This window comes from Mustela erminea, chromosome 4 (genome assembly GCF_009829155.1).
Source record: "Mustela erminea isolate mMusErm1 chromosome 4, mMusErm1.Pri, whole genome shotgun sequence".
NCBI classification, from domain to species: Eukaryota; Metazoa; Chordata; class Mammalia; order Carnivora; family Mustelidae; genus Mustela; species Mustela erminea.
Window position 1 is genome coordinate 134,914,241 of NC_045617.1, and position 24,265 is coordinate 134,938,505.

At 38.3% G+C, this 24,265-nt stretch overlaps 1 protein-coding gene across 1 annotated transcript in view; it reads left to right on the top strand.

Moving 5' to 3' along the window:
* The window catches only part of SYCP2L (synaptonemal complex protein 2 like), a 104,424-nt gene that overhangs the window by 12,630 nt on the left and 67,529 nt on the right, over nucleotides 1–24,265 (top strand). The window contains exons 7-17 of the mRNA XM_032341378.1: nucleotides 8,063–8,148; nucleotides 8,256–8,344; nucleotides 10,509–10,543; nucleotides 11,516–11,658; nucleotides 13,485–13,537; nucleotides 14,156–14,201; nucleotides 15,826–15,918; nucleotides 16,014–16,074; nucleotides 21,010–21,155; nucleotides 22,568–22,661; nucleotides 23,128–23,260. Of these exons, the coding sequence (XP_032197269.1) occupies nucleotides 8,063–8,148; nucleotides 8,256–8,344; nucleotides 10,509–10,543; nucleotides 11,516–11,658; nucleotides 13,485–13,537; nucleotides 14,156–14,201; nucleotides 15,826–15,918; nucleotides 16,014–16,074; nucleotides 21,010–21,155; nucleotides 22,568–22,661; nucleotides 23,128–23,260 (979 nt within the window). The remainder of the gene's footprint in view (nucleotides 1–8,062; nucleotides 8,149–8,255; nucleotides 8,345–10,508; nucleotides 10,544–11,515; nucleotides 11,659–13,484; nucleotides 13,538–14,155; nucleotides 14,202–15,825; nucleotides 15,919–16,013; nucleotides 16,075–21,009; nucleotides 21,156–22,567; nucleotides 22,662–23,127; nucleotides 23,261–24,265) is intronic.

The following is a 24,265-nucleotide window of genomic DNA, read 5'->3' on the forward strand; positions in this document are numbered from 1 at the left end:
TTTCCTTCATTGTAAGGAAGCTTTTTATTTTGATGAAGTCCCAGCAGTTTATTTTTGCTTTTGTTTCCCTTGCCTCAGGAGACCTATCTAGACAAACGTATGGCTGATATCAGAGACCTTAACACCTCTGCTCTCGTCTATGGTTTTTATGGCTTTTAGATCTCAAATTTAGGTCTTGAATCCATTTTGAGTTTATTTTTGTGTATGGTGAAAGTAATAGGATTTCATTCTTTAGCATATAGCTGCCCAGTTCTCCCAGCACCATGTGCTGAAAAGACCAGAATAACTAGATTATCTTTTTTCCCATTGAATAGTCTTTCCTGCTTTGTCAAAGATTAAGTAACCATATAATCATGGGTTTGTTTCTAGACTTTCTCTTCTGTTCTATTAATCTATGTCTCTGTTTTTGTGCCAGTACCATACTTTTTTGTTTACTATATTATAATGTGGAAACTGGCATTGTGCTACATACAGCTTTTTCAAGATGGCTGTGGCTATTTGGGATCTCATGTGGTTCCATACAAATTTTAGAATTGTTCTAGTTGAGAAAAATGCTGTTATTATTTTGATAGGGATGGCATTAAATCCGTAGACTGCTTTGGGTACTATGGACGTCTTAATATTCTTCCAATCTATGAGCATGAATTATCTTCCTATTTGTGCCCTCTTCAATTTCTTTCCTCAATGTTTTTTAGTTTTCAGAGTATAGTTCTTAACTTCTTTAGTTAAGTTTATTCCTAAGTATTTTGTTTGGTGCAGTTGTCCATGGGATTGTTTTCTTAAAGTTTCTTCTTTATTGTTTCTTTATTGGTGTATAGAAATGCAGTGGACTTCTGTACATTGATTTTTATATCCTACAACTTTACTGAATTCCTTTATCAGTTCTAGTTTTTTGGTGGAGTCTTTAGGCTTTCTATATAGAATATGGTCATCTGCAAATAATGTATTTTACTTCATTCTTACCAATTTGGATGTCTTTTTATTTCTTTGTTGTCTAAGTGCTGGGGCTAGGACTTCCTGTATTAATAAAAGGTGACAGTGGGCATCCTTGCCTTGTTCCTGACCTTAGCGGGAAAAGCTCTATTTCCCCCATTGAATAATGATGTTAGCTGTGGGTTTTTCATAAAAGACCTTAGTTATGTTCCCTCCAAACTGACTTTCTTAAGGGTTTTAATCATGAACAGATATAGAACAAACATTTGACAAAGGACAATGTCTATTAAAATGTTCTTTTATATTTCATTTATTTGTGACCCTGAAACACCCTTATATCCCAGGAATAAATTTCACTTGATCAGGGTGAGTGACTTTTTTTTTTTTTTATGTATCTGTGGTTTTTCTTTTCTTTGCTAATTTTTTTTTAAACTTCTTGTATTAGAGATAATTGGTTTGTTCACTCCTGTGGGTGTATGTGGTATCTTTATCTGGGTTTGGGATCAGGGAAATGTTGCCCTCATAGAATGAACTCGGAATTCTCCTTCCTTTTATTTATTTTTTTTAAAGAATAGTTTGAGAAGAATAAGTATTAACTCTTCTCCCCACACCCTCACTTTTTAAATGTTGGGGGTGGGGAAGCACAGGAGGAGGAAAAGGAAAGATGGCAGCAGGGGTGGGTGGAGAGAATCTTAAGCAGGTTTCATGCCCAATACAGAGTCCACCGCCAGGCTCAGTCTCACAACCCTGAGTTCATGACCTGGGCTGAAATCCAGAAACCCAGGTACCCTGTTTTTTCTCCTAAATGTTTGGTAGCTTCTCCTGTGAAGCCATCTGGTCCTGGACTTTTGTTTGTTGGGAATTTTTTTTTTTCAAAGATTTTATTTATTTACTTGACAGAGAGAAATCACAAGTAGACGGAGAGGCAGGCAGAGAGAGAGAGAGAGAGAGGGAAGCAGGCTCCCTGCTGAGCAGAGAGCCTGATACGGGACTCCATCCCAGGACCCTGAGATCATGACCCGAACCGAAGGCAGCGGCTCAACCCACTGAGCCACCCAGGCGCCCCTGTTGGGAATTTTTTGATCACTGATCCAGTTTCATTGCTGGTAATCAGTCTGTTCGAATTTTCCATTTCTTCCTGATCCAGTTTTAGAAGGTTATGTTTCTAGGAATTACCCATTTCATCTAGGTTGTTCAGTTTGTTGGCATACACTTTTTAAAATCTCTTGTATTTCTGTGGTGTGGATTATTTCATTTGTGACTTTAGGTGTGGAAGGATTTTTGTTGCTGTTGTGTTGCCGTTTGTGAGTCTAGCTAGAGGTTTATCAATTTCTTTGATCTTTTTCAAAGAACTAGCTCCAGGTTACAGATTTTCTTCCTTTCAGCACTTTGAATACATCATATCATTCTCTTCAGGCCTAGAAGTTTTCTGCTGAAAGATTGGCTTGTGTGTCTGTGTGTGTGTGTGTGTGTGTGTGTGTGTGTGTGTGTGTGTGTGTGTGTGTGTGTTTCCCCTCAAACATATATAACTAGTTTGCTGCTTTTAAAATTCTCTTTATTGGGCGCCTGGGTGGCTCAGAGGGTTAAGCCTCTGCCTTCGGCTCAGGTCATGATCTCAGGGTCCTGGGATCGAGTCCCACATCGGGCTTTCTGCTCAGCGGGGAGCCTGCTTCCTCCTCTCTCTCTCTCTCTGCCTGCCTCTCTACCTGCTTGTGATCTCTGTCAAATAAATAAATAAAATCTTTAAAAAAAATAAAAAATAAATAAATAAAATTCTCTTTATTACTGCATTTTGCCATTTTTAACTGCTGTCTCAGGGTGGACATCTTTGGGTTGATTTTTTTAAATTGTTTTTGTTTTTGTTTTTGTTTTTGTTGGGACAGCTCTATGCCTCCTGGATATGGACATCTGTTTCCTTGCCCAGATTAGGGAAATTTTCAGCTCTACTTCAAATAGATTTTTCTGCCCCCTTTTAGTTCATCTCCTTCTGAGATCCCTTAATGTGATTTTGATGGGATTACTGAGCTCCCTAAGTCAATTCTCATTTTGCCTAATTTTTTCTCACCTGCTCAGTTTGATTACTTTCCATTATTACCATCTTTCATGTTAATTCACTCCTTTCCTTTCTTTAGCTGATTGATTTCATCTAGTATATTTTTAGCCTCATTGTGTTCATCTCTGGTTCTTCTATCTTTTAAGATTTATTTTAAAGCGTGCATGTGCACAGTGAGGGGAGGGTAAAGGGAGAGGGAAAGATTGTCACAAGCATAGTCAATGCTGAGCACAAAGCTCAACACAGGACTGGAACTTATAAACCTGAGATCACAACTGAGCCCAGAGTCAGACATTTAACCAACTGTGCCATCCAGGAGCTCCTCTGGTTCTTTTATTTTGACTTTAAGATTTTATTAGAGTGCTCACAAGCAGGGGGAACAGGAGAAGGAGAAGGCTCCCTGTAGGGAGACTGATGCAGGGCTTGATCCCGGGACCTGAGATCATGACCTGAGCCAAAGGCAGACACTTAACCAACTGGGCCACCGAGGTGCACTCCTCTGGTTCATGTTTTTGTTTATTTTGTTTTTGTGATTTTTGGGGGGGTGTGTATGTACGTGTATTTAATCTTTGTTAATGGTTTCTCTGATATCCTCTGCTCTTAAATCCATTGTATATTTTATGATCCTTACTCTGAATTTATCAGCCATATTACTTATATTCACTTTATGTCTCTTTTCATAGTCTTTTCCTGTTCTTTAGACAAAATGAGACTGGACTGTTCCAATTTTGTGTCTGTTTGTGTGTTTGGAAAGTCTGCTCTGTCTCCTGCTTTTAAAAACAATAGCCTTTTGAAGGAAGGGTCCTATATTTTCCTGTGGTGCAATGTCCCCTCTTCACTAGAACTTGGTGCTTTAGGTATCCCTTATGTGTTGTGTGTACCCTGCTGTTGTGGGAATTCACCTTTTTTGTGTGGGAATCCTTGGTGTATAGTATGTTTCTCTCCCTTCATTTCTGGGGCTTCTCCCTCCTCCCGGCCATGAATGGCTGCTGTCAGTTTGGCTTTCCACTTCCTCTCCACCCTTCTTATCCTCTCCAATATGGCCTCTTCTATGCCTTTGTCGAGTTTGTTGTGCCTGTGTTCAGGTTGTTTTCTGGGTTATTTACTCTGTTGAGTGTTAACAATTTATATCTGTGGGAGGAGGTCACTTAGGGTTTTCTTACCCTATCTTCCCTATGATGGTAAGAGTCCATATACATTTAAAGTAATCAACAGGTATGTATTGGCATTTTAATTGTTTTCCAGTTGTTTTTTAGTTATGTATCTTCTGGTTTCTTCCCCTGTGGTTCTTTTTTTTTTTTTTTTTTTTTTTTAAATATTTTATTTATTTATAATATAGAGAGGGGGAGAGAGCGAGCACAGGCAGACAGAATGGCAGGCAGAGGGAGAAGCAGGCTCCCTGCCGAGCAAGGAGCCCGATGTGGGACTCGATCCCAGGACACTGGGATCATGACCTGAGCCGAAGGCAGCTGCTTAACCAACTGAGCCACCCAGGCGTCCCTGTGATTCTTTTTTTAAATTAATATTTTATTTATCTATTTGGGAGAGGATGAGGGAGAGGCAGACTCCCTGCCAAGCAGGGAACCTGATGCGGGGCCCAATTCCAGGGCTCTGGGATCACGAGCTAAAGGCAATTGCTCAACCAACTGAGCCACCCAGGTGCCCTTCCCCTGTGGCTTGAAGGTTTTTTTTTTAGGGTTACACTTGGATTCCTTTTTCTTCTGTGTATATGTATCAGAGGTTTTTAAATTTATGATTATCATTAGGTGCATATGTCATCTTGTGTGTCATAGCAGCCTTTATTAAGTTGATAGTCACTTAAGTTTGAACACATTCTAAAAGCACCAAATTTTTACTCCATCTTCCATGTTTTATGTATATATTTTGCATCGTCTTATTTTTGTCTGTCCTTGACTGTTTTTTCTGTAGATATAGCAGATTGTACTACTACAGTGTGTTAACAAACTGGTTTTATAATTGAATCTACTATAATTATAGTTGTTTTACCTGTGAATTTTGTCCTCCTATAACTTTCTAGCAATGGCCTTTTCTTTTCACTCAAATAATTCCCTTTAACCTTTCTTGTAAAGCTGGTTTAAGGGTGATGAACAGTCTTAGCTTTTGTTTGAGAAAATTTTTATCTCTTCTATTCTGAATGATAACCTTGCTAGATAGAATATTCTTGGTTATAGGTTTTTTCCTATTAGCACTTTGAATATATCATTCCATTACCTTCTGGCCCACAATGTTTCTGCTGAAAAATAAGCTGATAGCCTTGTGAGGTCTCCCTTATATGTAATGGTTTTCCTTTGCTGCTTTTAATATCCTCTGACTCCTTTTTGTCATTTTTAGTATTTGTGTCTTGGTATGGACCTCCATGGGTTCATCTTGTAGGATTTCTCTGAGCTTCCTGGATCTGGTTGTCTGTTTCCTTCTCCAGTTTAGGGAATTTTTCAGTTATTTTTTTCAAATAAGTTTTCCACACATTTCTTATCTTCTGGGATCCTTACAATGTGAATGTTACTGTGGTTGATATGTTGCTGAATTCCCTTAACCTATTCTCAATTTCTACTTTTTTGCTGTTCAGCTTGGTTCTTTTGCATTACTCTGTCTTCCAGATCACAAACTGTTCTTTTGTCTCCTCTAATACACTATTGATTCCCTCTAGTTGTTTGCTTTTTGTTGTTGCTTTGTTTTGATTCTTGAATTCATCTGACTGATTTTTTTTCATATTTTTTATCTTTATTGATCTCACTTTGATCCACTCTTTTCAAGTCCAGTGAATATTTCTATGACCATTACTTTGAATTCTCTATCATATTTCTTATCTTCATTTCTTTTAGCTCTTATGCTGTGATTTTTGTCCTGTTCTTTCATTTAGTACATATTCTTGTTTCCTCATTTTGTCTTCTATATGTGAAGGAGGAATAGCTGTGTCCCCTAGGCTTGAAAGTTTTGTGTAGAAGTTCAGTGGTTCCCTGTAGTGCCATGCCCTCTAGTCATCAGAACCACACAAGCTGGGGTATCTCATATGTGGGCTGCATATTCCTTACTGTTGTGTCTAGCTATGTTTTCAGCCCAGTTAGCTCCACAGGTCTACTTTGCCTCCTGTGGATACACTGGGCAGGGTTTGATCCATGCAGCATTGAGGGGCCTGTGTAAGTCCTCTGTGGGTTCATAGGTGAATAGGGTCAGTCAGTCTGGTGGTCTGGAATTAGCCTCTCTGTGTGAGTGTATCAGATGACCAGTCTTTCTCCCTGTATAGCTCAAAGGCTTTCATTGGTGGGTGAGGATGGCAGTCAGACTAGGTATGTGCAATCAGCCTTTTTGTTGCAAGTATACCTAATGGCAGGGCTTTCTCCTTCTGTGATCAGTGAAAAGGCTTGGCTTCTAGAACTGTGGGCAAACTGGTGTGTAGGATTATTTCCTCCTCCTCTCTAGGGCAGTAGTCTCTTTGGAGTGGTGCTGGTTTCCCACTGGGGCACCTTGCATTGTGTGGTGGGGTAGGAGTCACTTGTAAGGATGGCTGTGAAGGCGGGTAGGTTGGATGGGGCAGGTCTGTAAGGGAGCACTGGGGGTGGGGCATGTGGTTCTAGCAAGACTGGAGGAGCGTGTTACTGCTGGCTCTAGTAAATGTCCAGCTATGTAAGCTGAGGGACAGGAAGAAAAATGGTGCCCACCCACATTTTTGTTCTTAGAGAAGTCTCCTAAAGATTCCTGCCCCTCTTCCACATACTGAGATTAGTAAATCAATCTCTTTCATGTATGCCTCAGGTACTTTTAAAGCTGCTGCTTTTATGTCGTGTCTCAGGACAGGTTATTATGTTGGTTTTTTGTGGGTGGGGACTCTTCCATAGAATTCATGTTCTTTTAAGTTTTTTGTGAACAGTCACATGCTTCTTAAATCTTCATTTCCTGAAGTAAGCACTTTTTAAAAAGTCCCTTTTCTGCTACCTGGCAGTGTTCCTCTTTCCCTTTTGTAAGGCTCTATTTGTTTTCTTTACTATGTAAATGAAAAGAGGACACCTGATAGTTGCTAATTAACAGGTACATAAATGTTTTTAGGATCCTCTGCTGTCCATCTGGGCTATGTTGAAATCTTCAGGCTTCAAACTGGCAGGCAAGTTGTTGGCACAGCTCCCAGTCAAACTTTTGATTTCCAGAGATCATCCAGCAGTATCAATGTGGCTTTTTGATAGAAGATGAATCTTTTTTTAACTTCTCTTTTTCTGGTTTGGGGCTCATATAATCTTATGAGTTTTATGGGGCGTGAATATATGAAATGTGACAAAAAAATCTGTATATCAAAATTGCGCCTTTGAACCTATGAAAGTAATGTTATCGTACCACAAATGTTTTCACTTTTTATATCTGTACTGTAATTTTATCTTAATGTGCATAAATGAAATCATAGTGTAATAAGTAGGATAATTAATATATAAACAATATTATATAGTTATTAATATTGATAATTATAATAGATAATAATAAATAGTATTAGAATAAATACTATTGACATAATATATTGCTAATATATTATACATAATTAATAATAGGATATACATAATTAATAATTAATAATAGGATATACATAATAATAGGATAATCACATACCCATTTCTTTTCACTATGTACTGACTTAAAAATAACTGAAGCTTCTCCAGTTAATGCTATTTAATAAAGGTCAATACTTTGTTCAAACCCTGCTTTTGTTAGCATAAGATCTTTAAAATTTTTATTTTTGGAAAAATATACAATGTGAGAAACAACAAAACTACAGTAGCTCTCCTTTCTATATCTGTCCCTCAGTCTGGATTAAAAAAAAAAAAAAAGTAGTTTTGCTTGAGAAAAGGTAATCACACACAGCCACACTTTGTGTATGCTGCTCCTTTCCTCAATGAAGGTCTAAACACCGCAAGTGTATTTTGTCCCTGTCTTATTGCCCAGACTGTTTCAATTTCTAAAATGTTCTCTGCTCTGATGGCGTTTCCAGTCTTTGCCTCTTCCTGTTTTGTGGGAGTCACTTCCTTATCTTCTTCGCATCCGTTTGATTTTTTTCTAAAATTATGCTTTCAGGGAAAATGCAGATTTTGGATTCCTTCATATTTACCTTAGGGTTTCTGGTGACAGGAAAGACTGTAAGTCATCTGATTCAACAGGAGGTGAGTTGCAAATAACAAATCTGCTAACAGTCGCTATAAAGGCCTTTGAGAAGGTTGTTCAATTGGCCTCCATGTTTCTTCCCTGTAAATACTTTCCCTGTCTCCAGGCTTTGAAAACTTTGAACTCCATTTTGCATAACATGCCTCAGGAAGAGCGAAGACGACTCTCTTTGTTGGAAGGCCCAAGTCGGCTTCTGTAAGTGACCTTGTACTTGATTATGGGATGCTGTAGGGGTAAAAGCTCTCTGGTTGTACTGCCTCTGTCTCTGTTCTCCTTCGACCTGATGCCTTCATCGCTTCCTCTAGTAAATGCTTTGTGCACCTGTTGTGCACAGGCTCTGAGCTAACAGTGACGGAGGACTAAGGGGAAAAAGCTAGACTTTGCTAAGTTTTTCTTGAATAATATGTTTGTCAAGTTTGTGAGCTGAGATGCTTTCTTGGGCTATAGGTTATTTTTTCTTCTGTGAATGTGAGTTAAAATAGTGACTCCTAGGAAATTGTTAAGGGTACAGACCCTGGACCAGACTGAGATCTGGTTTTGCCACCTCTCTTTGCTCACCTGTAAAATGGAGCCAACTGTAATCCTTGATAGTTATTATATAGGTTGAATCAAGCAACCCATTGAAAGTGATGACCATGTTACTTAGTAGCAAATGCTCAAAATCTACCAACTTTTAGCTATACCATTGGAATTTGTATTGCTTTCCAAAAATGGAAAAACTGGATTTTTTGGTTTTGTGTTTTTTGATGGCCTAGTTATGATTATGTAGTTCTTGGGACATTGAAATTCAAGAGTAAGTTTGTAACGTGTGGCCATGAAAAGCAAATCCAGCACCCTGTTCTAATATTTGTACCTAAATGTGTTACTGTGCTAGCCACCAACCAGCATCATTGACATACTGTGGTACGCCGTCATTCACGTGACCTGCAGCCATGATGGAAGAGAGGAAGGGCAACCACGTCTGTCATATTATAGGCCTGAATGAAGTGATAGGGAGTATAAGGCCCACTGCTGTCATGTTTGTTCATTTAACTAGTGTTTGCAGGATGCAGTGTTTCTACTGAATATTTCCTAAAAAATATCTAACTAGATTAAATTAATCATTACTCTTAATGTTATATTTAGAATTGGAGAACAACTGATCCGATGTTTTCTCGTAAATTTTCAAACTAATCGTATGGTCCTGCCTTACTGTGTGTTCTAAAAAGTCTGGAATGTTCTGGACTTAAGGTTAGATATAAAGTCTGCAAGCACAAAGTAGTGGTACTATTTTAAGGCAAGGATTTCTTCTTAATAGTAACACAGCAATCTGTTTATGAGAAATTGAACTATGAGATTTCTTGGCCAATCTGTTTTTTAAAATGGGAGTTATTTGAGACATTAAAAGACCAGTATCATACTTGTTAGCATTTAGCTGAAATTATTATATAATGTGGGAATCTGTTGTTGGATGTAATGTGGTTAAGTTATTACATTATAATGATAAAATTACCAGTTTTTAAAAGCTATTCAAGAGCTCACTGGAAGGACTCACAGCACCTACTGTAGCATTTCTTTGAGGTGTCAGTTATGTTTTTAAAAAGATTTATCCAAAAAATATATTCATGCAAGTTGGTGAGATGACTATAAAATTCCAGAATCTTAGCATTTGTTGATCTTCAGACTTCCTCCAATTGAATTCCCTTTACAGAAGGAGCAATACTGCCTCCGAATGTATAAGAACTCAAGCGTCTTTTAAAAAATGCTTTTCAGTCATTAACTTTTCTTGACATTTAAGAAATCTATGTCAAGATGTATTCTTGACATTTAAGAAATTATGATGCTGAGTTTGAAATAATTTCAAAAATACACATCTTGGTGGGGGGGTCTGGGGGGCTCAGTCAGTTAAGCATCTGCCTTTGGCTCAGGTCATGATCCCAGGGTCCTAGATCAAGTCCCCTGTTGGGCTCCTGCTCAGAGGGGAGACTGCTTCTCCCTCTGCCCCTCTCTTTTGTTCATGTGTGTGCTCTCTATATTTTAAAAAATATACATCTTGGTTTTATTTTTATTTTTTCAAATGTTTGTCAGTGAAAACTTGTTTCTGTCTTTAAGATCTTATTTATTTTATTTGACAGCGAGAGAGACACAGAAGCAGGGTGAGTGGGAGAGGGACAAGCAGGCTTCCCACGGAGCAGAGACTGACAGGTGGGGGGCGGGGGCAGCTCTATCCCAGGACTCTGGGATCATGACCTGAGCAGAAGGCAGATGCCCAACTACCGAGCCACCCAGGCACCCCTGCATCTTGGTTTTAAATTTTAATGTCAATAGAGTAAAGTTTTATGTACACTACAGTAAAATGTTATTTATCTAAATGTTTCAGGAAAGACCTTGCAAGGACAATCTTGACTGTGGGTGGTAAGAATTGTTTAGAATTTTAAATATTAGAGTATTACATATTGGACAATTGGGGGTTTTGTGAGCATCTTAGAACTATGGGTAAAAATTATGGTCAAGTTGAAAATAGGAAGAACACTTCACTTCTAATTTATGAAAAGTTTTAACATGCTAAAAGCCATAAAGAATAATTCATGAATACTCATTTCCTCACCAACCAGATTAGTCAAATTCTAACATTTTGCCAAATTTACATGGTCTTGGTTTTTTTGGTCTTTTGTTGTTGTTGTTGTTTGTTTGTTTGTTTGTTTTTTAGTAAAATAAACCAGTTACATGTAAAACTCTGGTGTACATGTCCCTGATCTTACTCTCCTCCCCAATGGTAGAGGTAATCCTTGCCTTGGATTTGTTTTTTCAATCAAACGTATGTTCTTCCACTTCTATGTATTCATAAACCACATACACTATTTTTTCTAATTTTTATTTAAATTTTAGTTAACATACAGTATAATGGTTTCAATAGTAGAATTTAGTGATTCATTACTTCATACACTGCTTTGCATATTTTAAAAGCATTCTATAAATGTCCTCCTGTTGTACATATCTGGCTGTAGCTTATTTTTTAATCCTTAAAATTACTTGAAATTAAACATGTTATGTTTTATCAGTCATGAAGTATCACAGTTTATTCTGATTTTATTTTTGTAGTAATATTAAGACTGTTGGGGCTGTTTTGATGAGAGTTTTAATATAAAACATAAATGTGGAAATGTTTTAATTGTTATATGCTGGCCTATTTAGATTTTCTGCTAATGTTAAATACTGAATTTATGTAATGGTGCTTTAGGATACATATTACTGCCTATAACTGTAACATACAATGCCAGTCTTCAAAGATGGAATTTCTTAGAACAAGTGTTAATCTGTAGAACTCCATTTTTTTCTTTTGCTTTATGCCCACCTCAGAATAACCTACCATTTTTTAATCTCTAGATTATGACCAGCAGGTTGCACTTTCTGAAGCATTGTGTAGACTGACCTTGAAAAAATCAAGGGCTGACCTTGTTCATGAGTGGTTTGAAGATGATGTCCTTGCTGAAGCTTTCAAAGAAATTAAGGATCGAGAATTTGAGACGGTGAGATTCCTGGTCATCAAAAGTCCACTTACCCAATACTTATTAAACATCCTCAGTGTTCTCTTCAACCATGGGCTCAGGGGACGAAATTTTCTTAAATTAGGAAATGATTAAGCAAATAAGGAGCCATTCTTAAGTTTCCTATTTCTCACTTATGTGAAATGACCTGAGGACTGAGCAGAATATCTGTGTACCAAATATGGGCATACAGATTTTTTTTTTTTAAGGTAGTTTGGACTGGAGACAGGTGATGTGAATATGATGGACCCACCCCAAGAAAACGTCATGGGGGGGTGCGGCAAATTTCAGTGAATCTCAGATGGTAGGAGAGCTAGAGAAAATAGGCATTTCAGCCTTGTACAGAGCAGCTGGGACAATGAGGGGAGGTTGAAATGGGCATGGGGTGCTCTAGTTGGAGAAGTATTATAGGTAGTTGTGCTCTGAACCATCAGGCCTCTCTATTTTAGAGGAATAGTAATTTCCAGTGTTTTCCATGCAGTCTGGGTTCATGGTGATTATACCTCCAAAAAGCACCAAAATAGGTTATAGTTTGCTGCATATTCACTTTCATCCTAAAATAGCTCAAATGGTTTTCCTCTTCTGTCTAAAAGTTCTTACAATGAAGGTTAGGTCCTTCAGGAAAAGGTAAAATTCTTAGTAACCATGCTCGTGTTGAACCGAGCTTTTCTGGTCAAAACCACTATGCAATTAGAATTTTATTAAATCTGAAGTTTTAAATATAATTAAAATATTAACTTTGAGCCTACTGCCAGATAGATAGTAGTTGTTTAACCAGTATTGATTTTGATGGAAATGGAAAGACTATAAGCCTCAGGTTTGAGTCTACCTCCGTGGCTTACATGATGCACACACTTTGGTAAGGTAGTTGACTTACGAAGCCTCAGTGTCATTATCTTGAGATAGGAATAAAACCCACCTTAAAGCTGTGAGAACTGAATTAGAGAAACCAGTGTGCCTGGGATGTTGTAGACTCAGAGGTTAGTTCCCTTTTTCCTCTTCGTTATTCCCTCGTGGTCAAAGAAATTCCACGATAATAAGTCAAAAGTAACATTTCTCAAATCCTTTCCCCCATAGAGCCATTGTCTTCTTAATGGAACTACTTTTAGGTCAAGGCTTACATTGCTGCTGTCTATTTAGTGCTGCATAAAGATGTGGATTGTAAGGAGGGTCTACAATATCCATTCCTCCCTAAGAAAAGGGACAAAAACCTGGGTTGGTATCTGTTCAGCTTTAGTATTTTGGAGGCAAAAAATTTACCTTCTTCCTGGCTTCTGGATAGGAGAACTCTCTAAAAATAATCCTTATTCTCAGAACCTGTGTGAGAAGAGAGAAACCAGGAAGGAATGGGGTAGAGAACTCTTCATGATGAAAACTGGCAATGGATAATGTTCCCAGAATAAACCCGAAATGTATAAGCTTATGGGTTTGTGGTTGACTCATTCTGGGTAGATATTAGCAAGATGGATCCCCAATGGGTTAGCATATAAACTGTAATCGAGGTCACTAGTTAAATCTATTTCTTTTCCCCTCAACCCAGTGAAATGTAACTGTGTACATAATCTTTGGAAGCTTAAAGCATTCCTCAGCTGAAAATCTCCTGGCTGGGGGTTCCTTCTAGAATTTGGGTCTGAAGTTTCCCCTTTCTAACACAGAGTATTGTTTTAATTAACTTGTAATAATGAATCTTGGTAGAACCCTGTGACGTTACTGGATCCTGGGAATTCAGAAGCAAACCCTAGCTTCTACATGCTGGTAAAAAATAGTAAAAACTTTTTTTTCTTAAAGTTTGCATTATTTCTTTGAAGGATAGTAGACGGTTTCTCAATTACCTAAATAACCGACTTGGTGCTGAGAGAAGGTAAGTATGTCTCTGGGTGTCATTTTATTTTTAAAATATCTGATATTAGAAATCTAGGATCTATTCTATTTCAGGAGAGAATAGAAGATACATAATTTATCACTACTAGATTATCCATTGAATAGAAACATCAGGAGATTAGATCCATTATCCATAGTGATTCGTTTGTGTTTAAAAATTACCTCTATCAGTTTTTTTTTTTTTAAAGAATATTTACTTATGCTTTGGAATATGTTTAACATGTTCTTTAGGAGATTTTATTAAATGATTTTTTTTTAAAGATTTGAAGTCTGTAGAGATAGGTTTATTACAAAATGTTCTTGATGAGAATTTGCTAAGTTCACTCCTTTCATTGGAATCTTGCCCAGCAACTAGGCAGAGATAGAGTATTAGTAAGCCTGGCTAGTAGACCAGTAATCCGGACTTGTACACGAGCCAGATGGAGAGTGGAAATCTATCCAGAATAGTATCCATTTGTAGGTTTGAGACCCTCTTCCATACTTTGTGCAGAGAGATTTAATCACATACCCTAGATAAAAATGCTTGTTATAGAACATGTGTAGGTTGTGCTGGGTATCTGCCCATATTATACTTTTTACGTTGTGAAATGTTTTGCAGGGTCTATTCATTTCCGTGTATTGCTGCTTTTGCAGATGGGCATGAGGTATGTTCATCCCTGGGGGCTGTGAAAGTGGTATATATGGGTCTCATAGACCCTAACTTAGGTATACATACTTAGACCAAACTGCTCTCCCTAAAAGAAGGGTTTTTTAGAAAAGGAAGCTTACTTCTTTTAGAGGTCTCCATTCTGAAGCCTTTCTTCACCTGTCTTCTCTCCTGCTCTAACTGGGATGCATTACTAATAAGTTTAAGGGTTCTATTGTTAATGCCAGATATAGGAATTTTAGGGTTGATACTGTGTTCGTGAGATCTATTACAGGAATCTGGCATTATTTCACCCTATTAGTGGATGCCATTATTCATGCCTGTATTTTAAGGAAAAGAGCAATTCCCTGGATTCTTTCCATCCATTTGATGCTCCCTACTTTATCCACAGAAATTGGGGGCTCTTTTTTTCACAAGATACTTCTACCTTATACTTTACTGTCTAAAAGTGAGCAGTTTCTTTTTACCACCTTCTTCGGTTTCTAAATGAACAAGGTCCACCTATAGCATCTTCCCAGGGGATAAATTCTTCAAAGACCTATAAATCTTGACTCAGCTGAGGTTTCCTGGACCTTGTCATCAAAATGTCCTAATCAACCATTTCTTTGCTTTGGATTTAGAGGCTGTTTCTAGGCTTCTGTGAGCCGAACCTTTAACTCCTAACTATACCACAAGTTTCTTCTCCCTCGGACTGATTTTAGTAGCCTGATTGAGTTCTGCATCTCTCTTTTTTTCTCTCTGGTTCTCTGAAGTTTCCAGTATCTGCTTCGTGGTGGATTTTTAAAACTTTTTTTGAATTAAAAATTTTTTAAAATTTTTTTTAAAAATTCTCATCAACTTCAACATAGCCCTCAAACTGGCTTCCCATAACATGCATTATAGTTAAAGCCTTCATTCAAAGAAGTAAGCACATATGATGGAAAGTTGCCCAAGAAATGTCATTTTCAGAAAATCAAGTGGTGTATTTGTTTTTCCATTCTTAAGATAAAAACCCTTCATATATTTCTGATATGTCTAGAAAACATCTGGGAGGAAACAAAGACATTATTCATGTTTCTCTGGGAAGATATCAAGTTGAAGGGCAGAGAAGGAGACATTGACTGTTTCTATAAACACAATATGGTTTGAGGCTTTTTTCCTATAAGCACCTATTTATTTTACAATCAATTAAAATGAAGGTAATTTGAAATCTTCACATCTTAGCTCTACTCTAATGGATATAGTAAGGTAGATGGCAGATAATCACTTATATTTGATAATACCTCCTTTTCTTAAAGTTTCCATTTCTATGCAGTGTTTCTATTGTTTCTGCTTCAACATAGGACTACTTTCTTATTCTCTCAGGGGGGAAATATGTGAATAGAGTCCTCTGACACATTTAAACATCTTTTAAATGTTAAACTAAGGATAGTGGTTGTGTTTTATTTTTTTTTTCCAGAAATACTTAGTTATATGAATTTAAGACCTTCCTCCTGCTTTGCAGAAGTAAGGCAATAAAGACCTCCCACAGTATTAAAGTAGTGTTTCTCCAAGAAAAGCAGAAGTTGTTTTTGGTGGACTAATTTCCCTCTGACTCTTTAACAGGATATGTACACAATTCATATTGAAATTACATCTTACAGATGAGAAAACCAGAAGATGAAAAACTAGAGAAATTTTGGATTGACTTCAACCTCGGAAGTCAGAGTGTCACTTTTTATATAGACAATAGTAAGGTAACTATGTTTAATTCCTACTTAAACCAAGTGCTTAGAGATTGTTTATATGCAAATACATTATGTGCTCATGAACGTAACTTATTTTTTTCCAGAATGCTCTATGGGACTCAGTAAGACTTTTGAAGGAAGCAGTGGTTAATTTCAGCATAATAGGTAAGATAATTCTAAACCACTCCACATTTAGTTCTGATTCTAGAGCAGACTTTGTTCTTTGAGGTAGGAGGGAGATGGTATAGTGTGATGGAAGGAACCTTGCTCAGGGCCAGGATGCAAGGGTACAAGGTCAAGGACTCCTTCACTTTGTGACTTCAGGATTCAATTATTTTCCTGAGATTTGTTTGTTGTTGTTGTTTTTTTAAATTGTAAAAATAGTTATAGTCACTCAAACTTCAAAACAGAATCACAATGTGAGAGAGCAATTTCACTTCTAGATAGCAGACTTGAAAACAGATGGACATACTGATGTTCGTTGCAAAATTATTCAACGGCCAAGAGGTAGAAGTGACCCAGATGTCCATCTAATGGTGAATAAGGATGGAATATGATACAACTTTAAAAGGAAAGGAAAGTCTGGCACATGCTACAGTAAGGATGAACCTTCAGGACCTTACACTACGTGAATAGGCTAATCAAAACACATATCCTATCATTCCATTTATGGGTATCTCTCAAAGTGATAGAGACAGGAAGTAGAGTAGGGACTGTGGGGAGAAGGAAATGGGGAGCTGCTGCTTAACGGATAGAGTTTTAGATCTGCAAGACACAACTCCAGAGATCTGTGGTACAACAATGTAAATACACTTAATGCTACTGAACTATGTTTTAGAGTGATTAACATGGAGAATGTTTTATGCCGCAATTAAAAAGCTGGGAGGAGAGCAGGTACTTATAACCGGAAGAGGGAAAGCATCTCAGGCCGACTCCATGCTGTGCGTGGAGCACGAGGTGGGGCTCTCTTGCCACTGTGAGATCATGACCTGAGCTGAAACAGAGTTGGATCCAGATGCCTAAATGACTGAGCCTGCCCCCAGGTGGTTCTCCTGCCTCCTCTGCAGAAGCAGTCCATGCCCTCTAGGCTTTATCCTCACCAAGACCAGTGACCTTTAAAACACCAGACTTTTTAAGCCCTGCCAGTTACCAGACCTCACAAAACTCAGGCCTTCTCATTTTCCAAGCCAATGACTTTGGAGAAATGTTCTCCTTGTGTCTTCTCCTGTGTACTCCCTTGCCTTTCATGCAGACCAGCTCTCTCCCCTCCATAGCAACAGAGATCCATACTTCCTACTTTCTTCAGTGAGGTCTCTTCTCTCCCTTCAGTTGTGGCATTTATTCTGTCCATCCTCAGAACAACTTTTGGGGTATTCAGGATGATTTGATAGTTATCTAGTCATGTTTGTGGGATGAAATAAGCCTACAGTCCTCCTATTCATTCTGCCACCATCTTTTCTCAACAATGTGCATTCATAACCTCCTTCCTCAGATCCTGGAGGGAAGTACCCAGTGCACCTCCAGGGGCCGCACAAGGAGGTCAAGGCAGAGTACAGACAGAGCACAAGTCTTTGTTTTCAGGTCTATTTTGTCTGATAGAAATATTGTTACCTCAGCTTTCTTTTCACATTCATTTGCATGACAAATAATTTTCCATCCTTTTACTTCTAATCTGCATGTGTCTTTAGGTCTGAACTAAGACTCTTGTAGGCAGCATATAGATGTGTCTTGCTCTTTTATCTGTTCTGTCACCATCTTTTGGAGTGTTTAGTCCATTTGCATTCAAAGATTTACTGATAAATATGTACTTATTGCCATTTTGTTCCTTGTTTTGTGGTTGTTTATTTAGTTCTTTGTTCCGTTCTTGCTCTTTACTGTTTGCTGGCTTTTTGGAGTCATATGCTTGGATTCCTTTCTTTTTATTCTTTATAAATCTATTATTGGTTTTCGATTTGTGGTTACCATTGGGTTTATAACCTCTTATACGTATAATAATCTATACTTGGGCAATGGTTGCTTAAGATTGAATCCATTCTTTACTCCTCGACCTGCCCGCACCCCTGTGTTTTAGGTAGATGGTGTCATACTAACATCCTCTTATTTTATGAATCCCTTGACTGATTTTTATAGATGTATCAAGTTTTACTGCTTTTATATTTCTTGATTCTCTTACTCTTACTGCCTTTCCTTTCCACTCAATGTCCTTAACATTTCTTGTAAGGCAGGTTTTGTTGTCATGAATTCCTTTAGCTTTTGTTTCTGGGAAATTCTTTACCCCTCCTTCTATTCTAAATGATAGGCTTTCTGGATAGAGTATTCCTGGTTGCAAGATTTTTCTTCTTTTTTTGATCAATGTCTTTTTAAGATTTTATTTATTTGACAGAAGCACAGCGAGAGAGGGAACAGAAGCCGGGGAAGTGAGTGAGGGAGAGGCAGGCTCTCTGATGAGCAGGGAGCCCAATGCAGGGTTCTAGCCCAGAATCCTGGGATCGTGCCTTGAGCTGAAGGCAGTCACTTAATGCTTAATGACTGAGCCACCCAGGTGACCCAGGATTTTTCTTCTAGCACTTTGAGGGAGCCAGAGGGAGTTAATGATATAGTCAAAGTTTCTGCTGAAAAATCAGCCGATAGTCTTACGGGGTTTCCTTTGTTTGCAACTGTCCTCTCTTGCTGCTTTAAAAATTCTCTCTATACTACTTTTTGCCATTTTAACTGTATATCCTGTTGTAGACCTTACTGGGTTGATTTTTGTTGGTGACTCTATGCCTCTTAGATCTGGGTATGTTTCCTTCCCAGATGAGGGAAATTTTCAGCTATTCTTCATATAGGTTTTCTGTCCTCTTTTCTCTTCTTCTTCTGGGATTCTTATAATGTGAATGTTACACTTGGTAGTATTGCTGTGTTTCCTTAGTCTGTTTTCACTTTATTTTCCTCCTATTCCACTTGATTGCTTTCCATTACTCTGTTCTCCAGGTCATTGACCTATTCTCCTTTTAGTCTACTTATTTCATCTAGTGTATTTTTAATTTCAGTTACCGAGGTCTTCATCTCTGATTCTTTGTTTTGTTTCTTTGTTGATGGTCTCACTGAGGTCTCCCACTCTTTTCTCAACCAGGGAGTATCTTTCTGGCCATTACTTTAAATATTCTATCAGGAATATTATCTATTTCATTTAGCTCTTGCTATAATTTTGTTCTTTCATGAGACCTATTCTCTCTCATTTTGTCTGTGTCTCTTTCTATGTGTTTTGAAAGTCTGCTATGCCTCCTGCTTTTGGAAGTAGGGGCATTATGAAGAAGAGTTCCTGTACTGCCCTGCAGTGCAATGTTCCCTATTCACTAGAATCTGACACTTCATGAATATCCCCCTTATTTGTTGCACGTGTCCTATTGTGGCTAAGCCACATTCGCATTTCAGTCCAGTTGTCTGCAGTGGCTCTTTGCCTGTTGTGGCAGGGTTTAGTCCCTGGGTTTTTAGTGGGTCCATCTGGGGCTGCCTTGGGCTTAAATTGAGTGAGACCAGGGGTCTGGGAAATGACATAGTACCAAATTGCAAGGCTCTTTCCCTGTGTTGTATCCTGAGAAGATTTCATTGGTTGGAGAGGACCTGCAGTCAGACTAGATGGCTGTCTCTCCTGTCCTCATGGCTTGGGCCCACCGTGAGACTGGTATATGTGGTGATCTTTCCCTCTACCTAGAGCAGGAGTCAATTGAGGGTGGTCGTGGCTCCTGTAGCAGCTGCTTGCACACTCCCGGGCTTGTGATACGTCCTTGGATGCACTCCAGCCACAGGCCTAATGGAGTGAGCAGGTCCTGGGGAGAACGCAGGGTTGGGGTGTATGGTACCATTGAGTCAGACATATTTAAAATCTTATAATAGCCTATTAAAAAGACCAAAAGTAGATTGATTTCAACATACTATATTTAAAAAAAAAAAAATTTCACCCAGTATATCCTAAATAGTAGCATTTTAACACATAATCGCTTTAACAAGTGAGATCTTCTGCCTGCTCTTTTTTGTGTGCCAAGTCCTCACAAACTGGTGATATGCTTTATGCTTCTAGCACATCAGTTTGCACTATCCATGTTTCTGGTGTGTGGGGGCCACAGGTCCCGACCCATGTGTCTCATTCTTCCTTCTTCTCTTCATTCTCCCCAATGCGTGACCCTTCGTTTTGCCTGTTCTCTCAGGCAGTTTATGCATTTCTTTCCTGCAGCTTGGGACTCAGCTTGTAGTTACTGTGGCTCATTGTTGAACTCCTCATGAATTTTGGTCAAAACTGTTTCCTGGGGGGCACCTGGGTGGCTCAGTGGGTTAAGCCGCTGCCTTCGGCTCAGGTCATGATCTCAGGGTCCTGGGATCGAGTCCCACATTGGGCTCTCTGCTGGCGGGGAGCCTGCTTCCCTCTCGCTCTCTGCCTGCCTCTCTACCTAGTTGTGATCTCTCTCTGTCAAATAGTTAAATAAAATCTTAAAAAAAAAAATACCTGTTTCCTGAAGCACATTACTATTTGTCGGTGGAGAGCAGGTGTCCTGGTAGGAGGCCCTCAAGGAGACTTGTCGGAGACACAGGTCCCTCTGGGCACACAGGAACCTCCTCAAGTAGAGTTTGTTGAAATGAAGGAGGATGATTCCATTTTTGTGTATGGGGAATAGTGATTTTTATTTTGAATTTTCAGAAGTGAAGTACATCGGAGAGAATGAGAATGAATGTTGTATTTAACATATTGGGGGGGCAAAATACCTTCTATAGGTGAAAGCTTTGTATTAAAAAAAAAGGCTCCTTACAAATCAGATTGAATTCTATAGACATCAAAACCATTTCCAAGATTTTGATTCCAAGGTTCTGCTGTTAAGGTAAGTTACTTCCTATCTTTGAAGATCAACCACACAGTCCTATTGTGTATATTTGTATGTATAAACACACACACAAAGGTGCATCTAACAAAAATAATTTCAAACTAACTTCGTTTAATACAATTTTTCATCCTACTGCAGAAAATCTGAACAATTGACAAATATCCCAGTAGAGTTATATAATTTAATATTTTTATTATGTTGATATGCATATGCATACTTTGTTCTTTTTTGTTGTTGTTAGAAACTGAAAATAGGAAGATCCTCATTATTTGCCTGAAGAAACCTATTACTATTGACAACAAAGAAGTGATGAAAATAGAGATCCACTTTGATTCGCAATTCGACATAGCACAAGCTTCCATTGAAGCTTTAGGAGAAGACAGACAGGTGGCAGATTTAGTTCTTGATTATTTGAAAATGTTATCTTGCATTTTTTTTTTCCTGTTTCTACCTTCCTTGTTGGGTTTTGATGTGAACATTTGCTCAAGCAGATAGCTTGATCTTTGGAATACCATGTAATGAGAGTTGAGAGTCTGGGTCCTAATCCCAGTTCTTTCCATAGATCATCGCCTGAAGTCAGACACAAGGCCTCTTTCTACCTCAAAATGCTTTAAACCATTTATTGTGAACTGTTGAAAATTTTCTAGGATAACATCCCTACCTTGCCACATTCTTCCTGAAGTTTTGAGGGTACTTGCTGTGGGCTTCTTAGCATTTCCTTCTCTTCCTCTAATCCCTGAGAACTGAAGGGAATCACTAGAAATAGCATCTCATAAGGAGTTTTTCTGAAGTTCTGTCTCCTGGTCTTCAGGTGAAATTGTCCGCTACTCTTCAAGAATGCTATGGCCTCCGTATCACTCATTATAATGTATCCTATTTATGTACAAGAGCACAATGCCTTGAACACCTGGGTGGCTCAGGTGGTTAAGCTTCTCCCTTTGGCTCAGGTCATGATTGCAGGATCCTGGGATCGAGTCCCTCCACAAGGACTCTGCTTCTCCCTCTGCCTGACATCATTTACCCTGCTTGTGTGAGCTCTTTCTATGATAAATAAAATCTAAAAAAAAAAAAAAATTAAACCCTTAAAAAATTCACAATGCCTTCATCACAGATGGCAGGCAGAGCAAAGATATTTGTGATAAAGACCTAAGATTCTGTGGTAGTGGCCATTAGGAGGTTGAATTAAGAGATCAGAGAACTGAGGGAAGAAGCTTAGGGCCCATTTCCTTTTGGCACTGAGTTGTACATGAAAACACGTTATAGTCTATTAAGTGTTCTGTAGCAGAGTTTCCAAATCCTTACTACATGAAAAGACCATTTTATGGATGGGATGAGAAATAGAGTAGAATCAATCACTTAATTAAAAATTATGTTACATATGAATTGGTCTAACACGGATGCTAGACTGGCTGAGACCCCAAGGGGGAGGGCCTCCAACTCCAACTTGGCTTTATGGGAGAACGAATTCAAGAACAAGCCATGTAGAGAAAGAGAAAGAATTATCAAGTCTAGAAAGGAACTAATTCACGGAAAAAGTAGTAGTTTTTCTGCCCAGATGAGGAAGCAGACCCCCCCCACGCCCCCCATTGCCTCTGATGAAGGGTTTTATATGTTTAAAATTACCTAACCATATAGAGAGGGGCTCTCTAAATTTGGATTTATCATTTACAGTTGGCAATAAGATAAACTTCTTTTCTAACTTATATTTGTTGTATTCTGAGCCTTAAGTTTTCCTTAACAAAAATTTTCAGAGATTACTCCTCTTTTAAAAGTCACGTGGATTTTGGCTTGCATTTCAGATGTTGCCTGACCAGACGAGAAGCTCCTCGGAACTTTCTGGTAAATTTGAGAAAGAAGACCTTGACATTCCTAGTACCCTCGAAAGAGAGACAGGTATATTGGGAAATAAAATTTCTTACTCTGAATCCCTTTTAAAAACAATGATAAAACCTTACTTGGAAGAGGTCACTGCAAGCCTGCGGTGTGGAAGAGTAATTAGTATACCATTGTACCTACAGAAAGCAAAGCTGCTAGCCACTTTGAACCCTTTTCCCTACCCAATACATTGTCTTGTGGGTCAAATGTAAATGACAAAGGAGAAAAAATGAGTCATGGCTGTGGCTACCACAAAGCTGGCCTGCACGGATCCTATATTTATTAGGAGTTAATTTCAAAGTCATTTCTCAAAGTCCCCATAAATTTTGGATTCGGAAGTTTAATGCAGAATGTAACTACCGGCTCTTACCAATAGATGGCGATGTACCTACAGTGTGGGGTCCCATGGAGCGCAATTAGAGAATGCGTTCACCACGGCGTAGGGTTACTTTCCGACTTTTAATGCTCTGTTCTCTGTGTATAGACCGGAAAGAAGAATCCACCAAGCTGGCAGAGTTAATGAGTGCCAGAGATGACCAATGCCCAATAACTCTCCCCTTAAATGACCAGTCTGAGCCTGTTGTGAGTATGGGAGGCTGGGTACAAGATTCTGAACTGTGTCTGCCAGGATGCAGACTGGTAGAAGCCATTTCTGGCTTGTCATTTATTTTTTTCCCTAACCAACCATTTCTCCCTTTTTTGGACTATCCTCTCCTTTAGATCATTTTTGCCTGACATGTTTATGTGTTCTCTTCTTTGACACAACTTGGCTGTCTTTGGAATATGTGACTTGGCTGGCTCTGCCTCCTTCCTTCACTTTGAATCTAGAAACTAAGATAAAGGGAAAGGAGTTTAATGTTTGCAGTTAGACCTGGTTTTCACTTACTAGATATAGGAACTTGGGAAAATTAATACCACTGAGTGCAAGGCTGCTTATGTATAAAATGGAGGTAATAGCTCATTTAAACTGTAGCCCTTAGATACTCTACATCCTGTTTTTAATCCTAACTTACTGTTTGGCATATATAGGTATTCAGACCAGTCCTCATTTTCTTATATTTGATTACATGTATATTACACAGAAATGTAACATAGTGTTTTTGGTACTGACAAAACTCCTGAGGGCAGATATCATCAATTTTTTGAAATAGCCAACAGTCATTAGGAGTCCAGTCTAATGAGTAGAAACCCAGTATCTTTTATTTAGAAATACTTTACATGCCCAAAGAAAAGCGACTCTAAAAGAACTTTAAAAGAGGGACTTCAAAGTCACCATAATGTTTTTTTTCTACAGCAAAGAAATACAGTAGATAGTTCACCTGAAAAATGGAAACCAGATGACCTACAACAAGGTCAGCTTAAAAAAAAAAACTATCCTAAGACTTGAGTAGTATACTTACATATTTTCTTGAAGCTTAACTATTTTTGTTTTGAATTTTCATGATTGGAAGTCACTTCAAAAGATTCCTCAGATTTACAAGAACCATCAGTAAAAATTCAGGATCCTAAATTAAATGACAAATCCAGGTATGTTACTTCTAAAGTTATTAAACCATGTTGATTGCTATTAATGTGACCAGTTAATGGATAAGTCAACTGTCTTTCCATCTTTGCTGCATCCG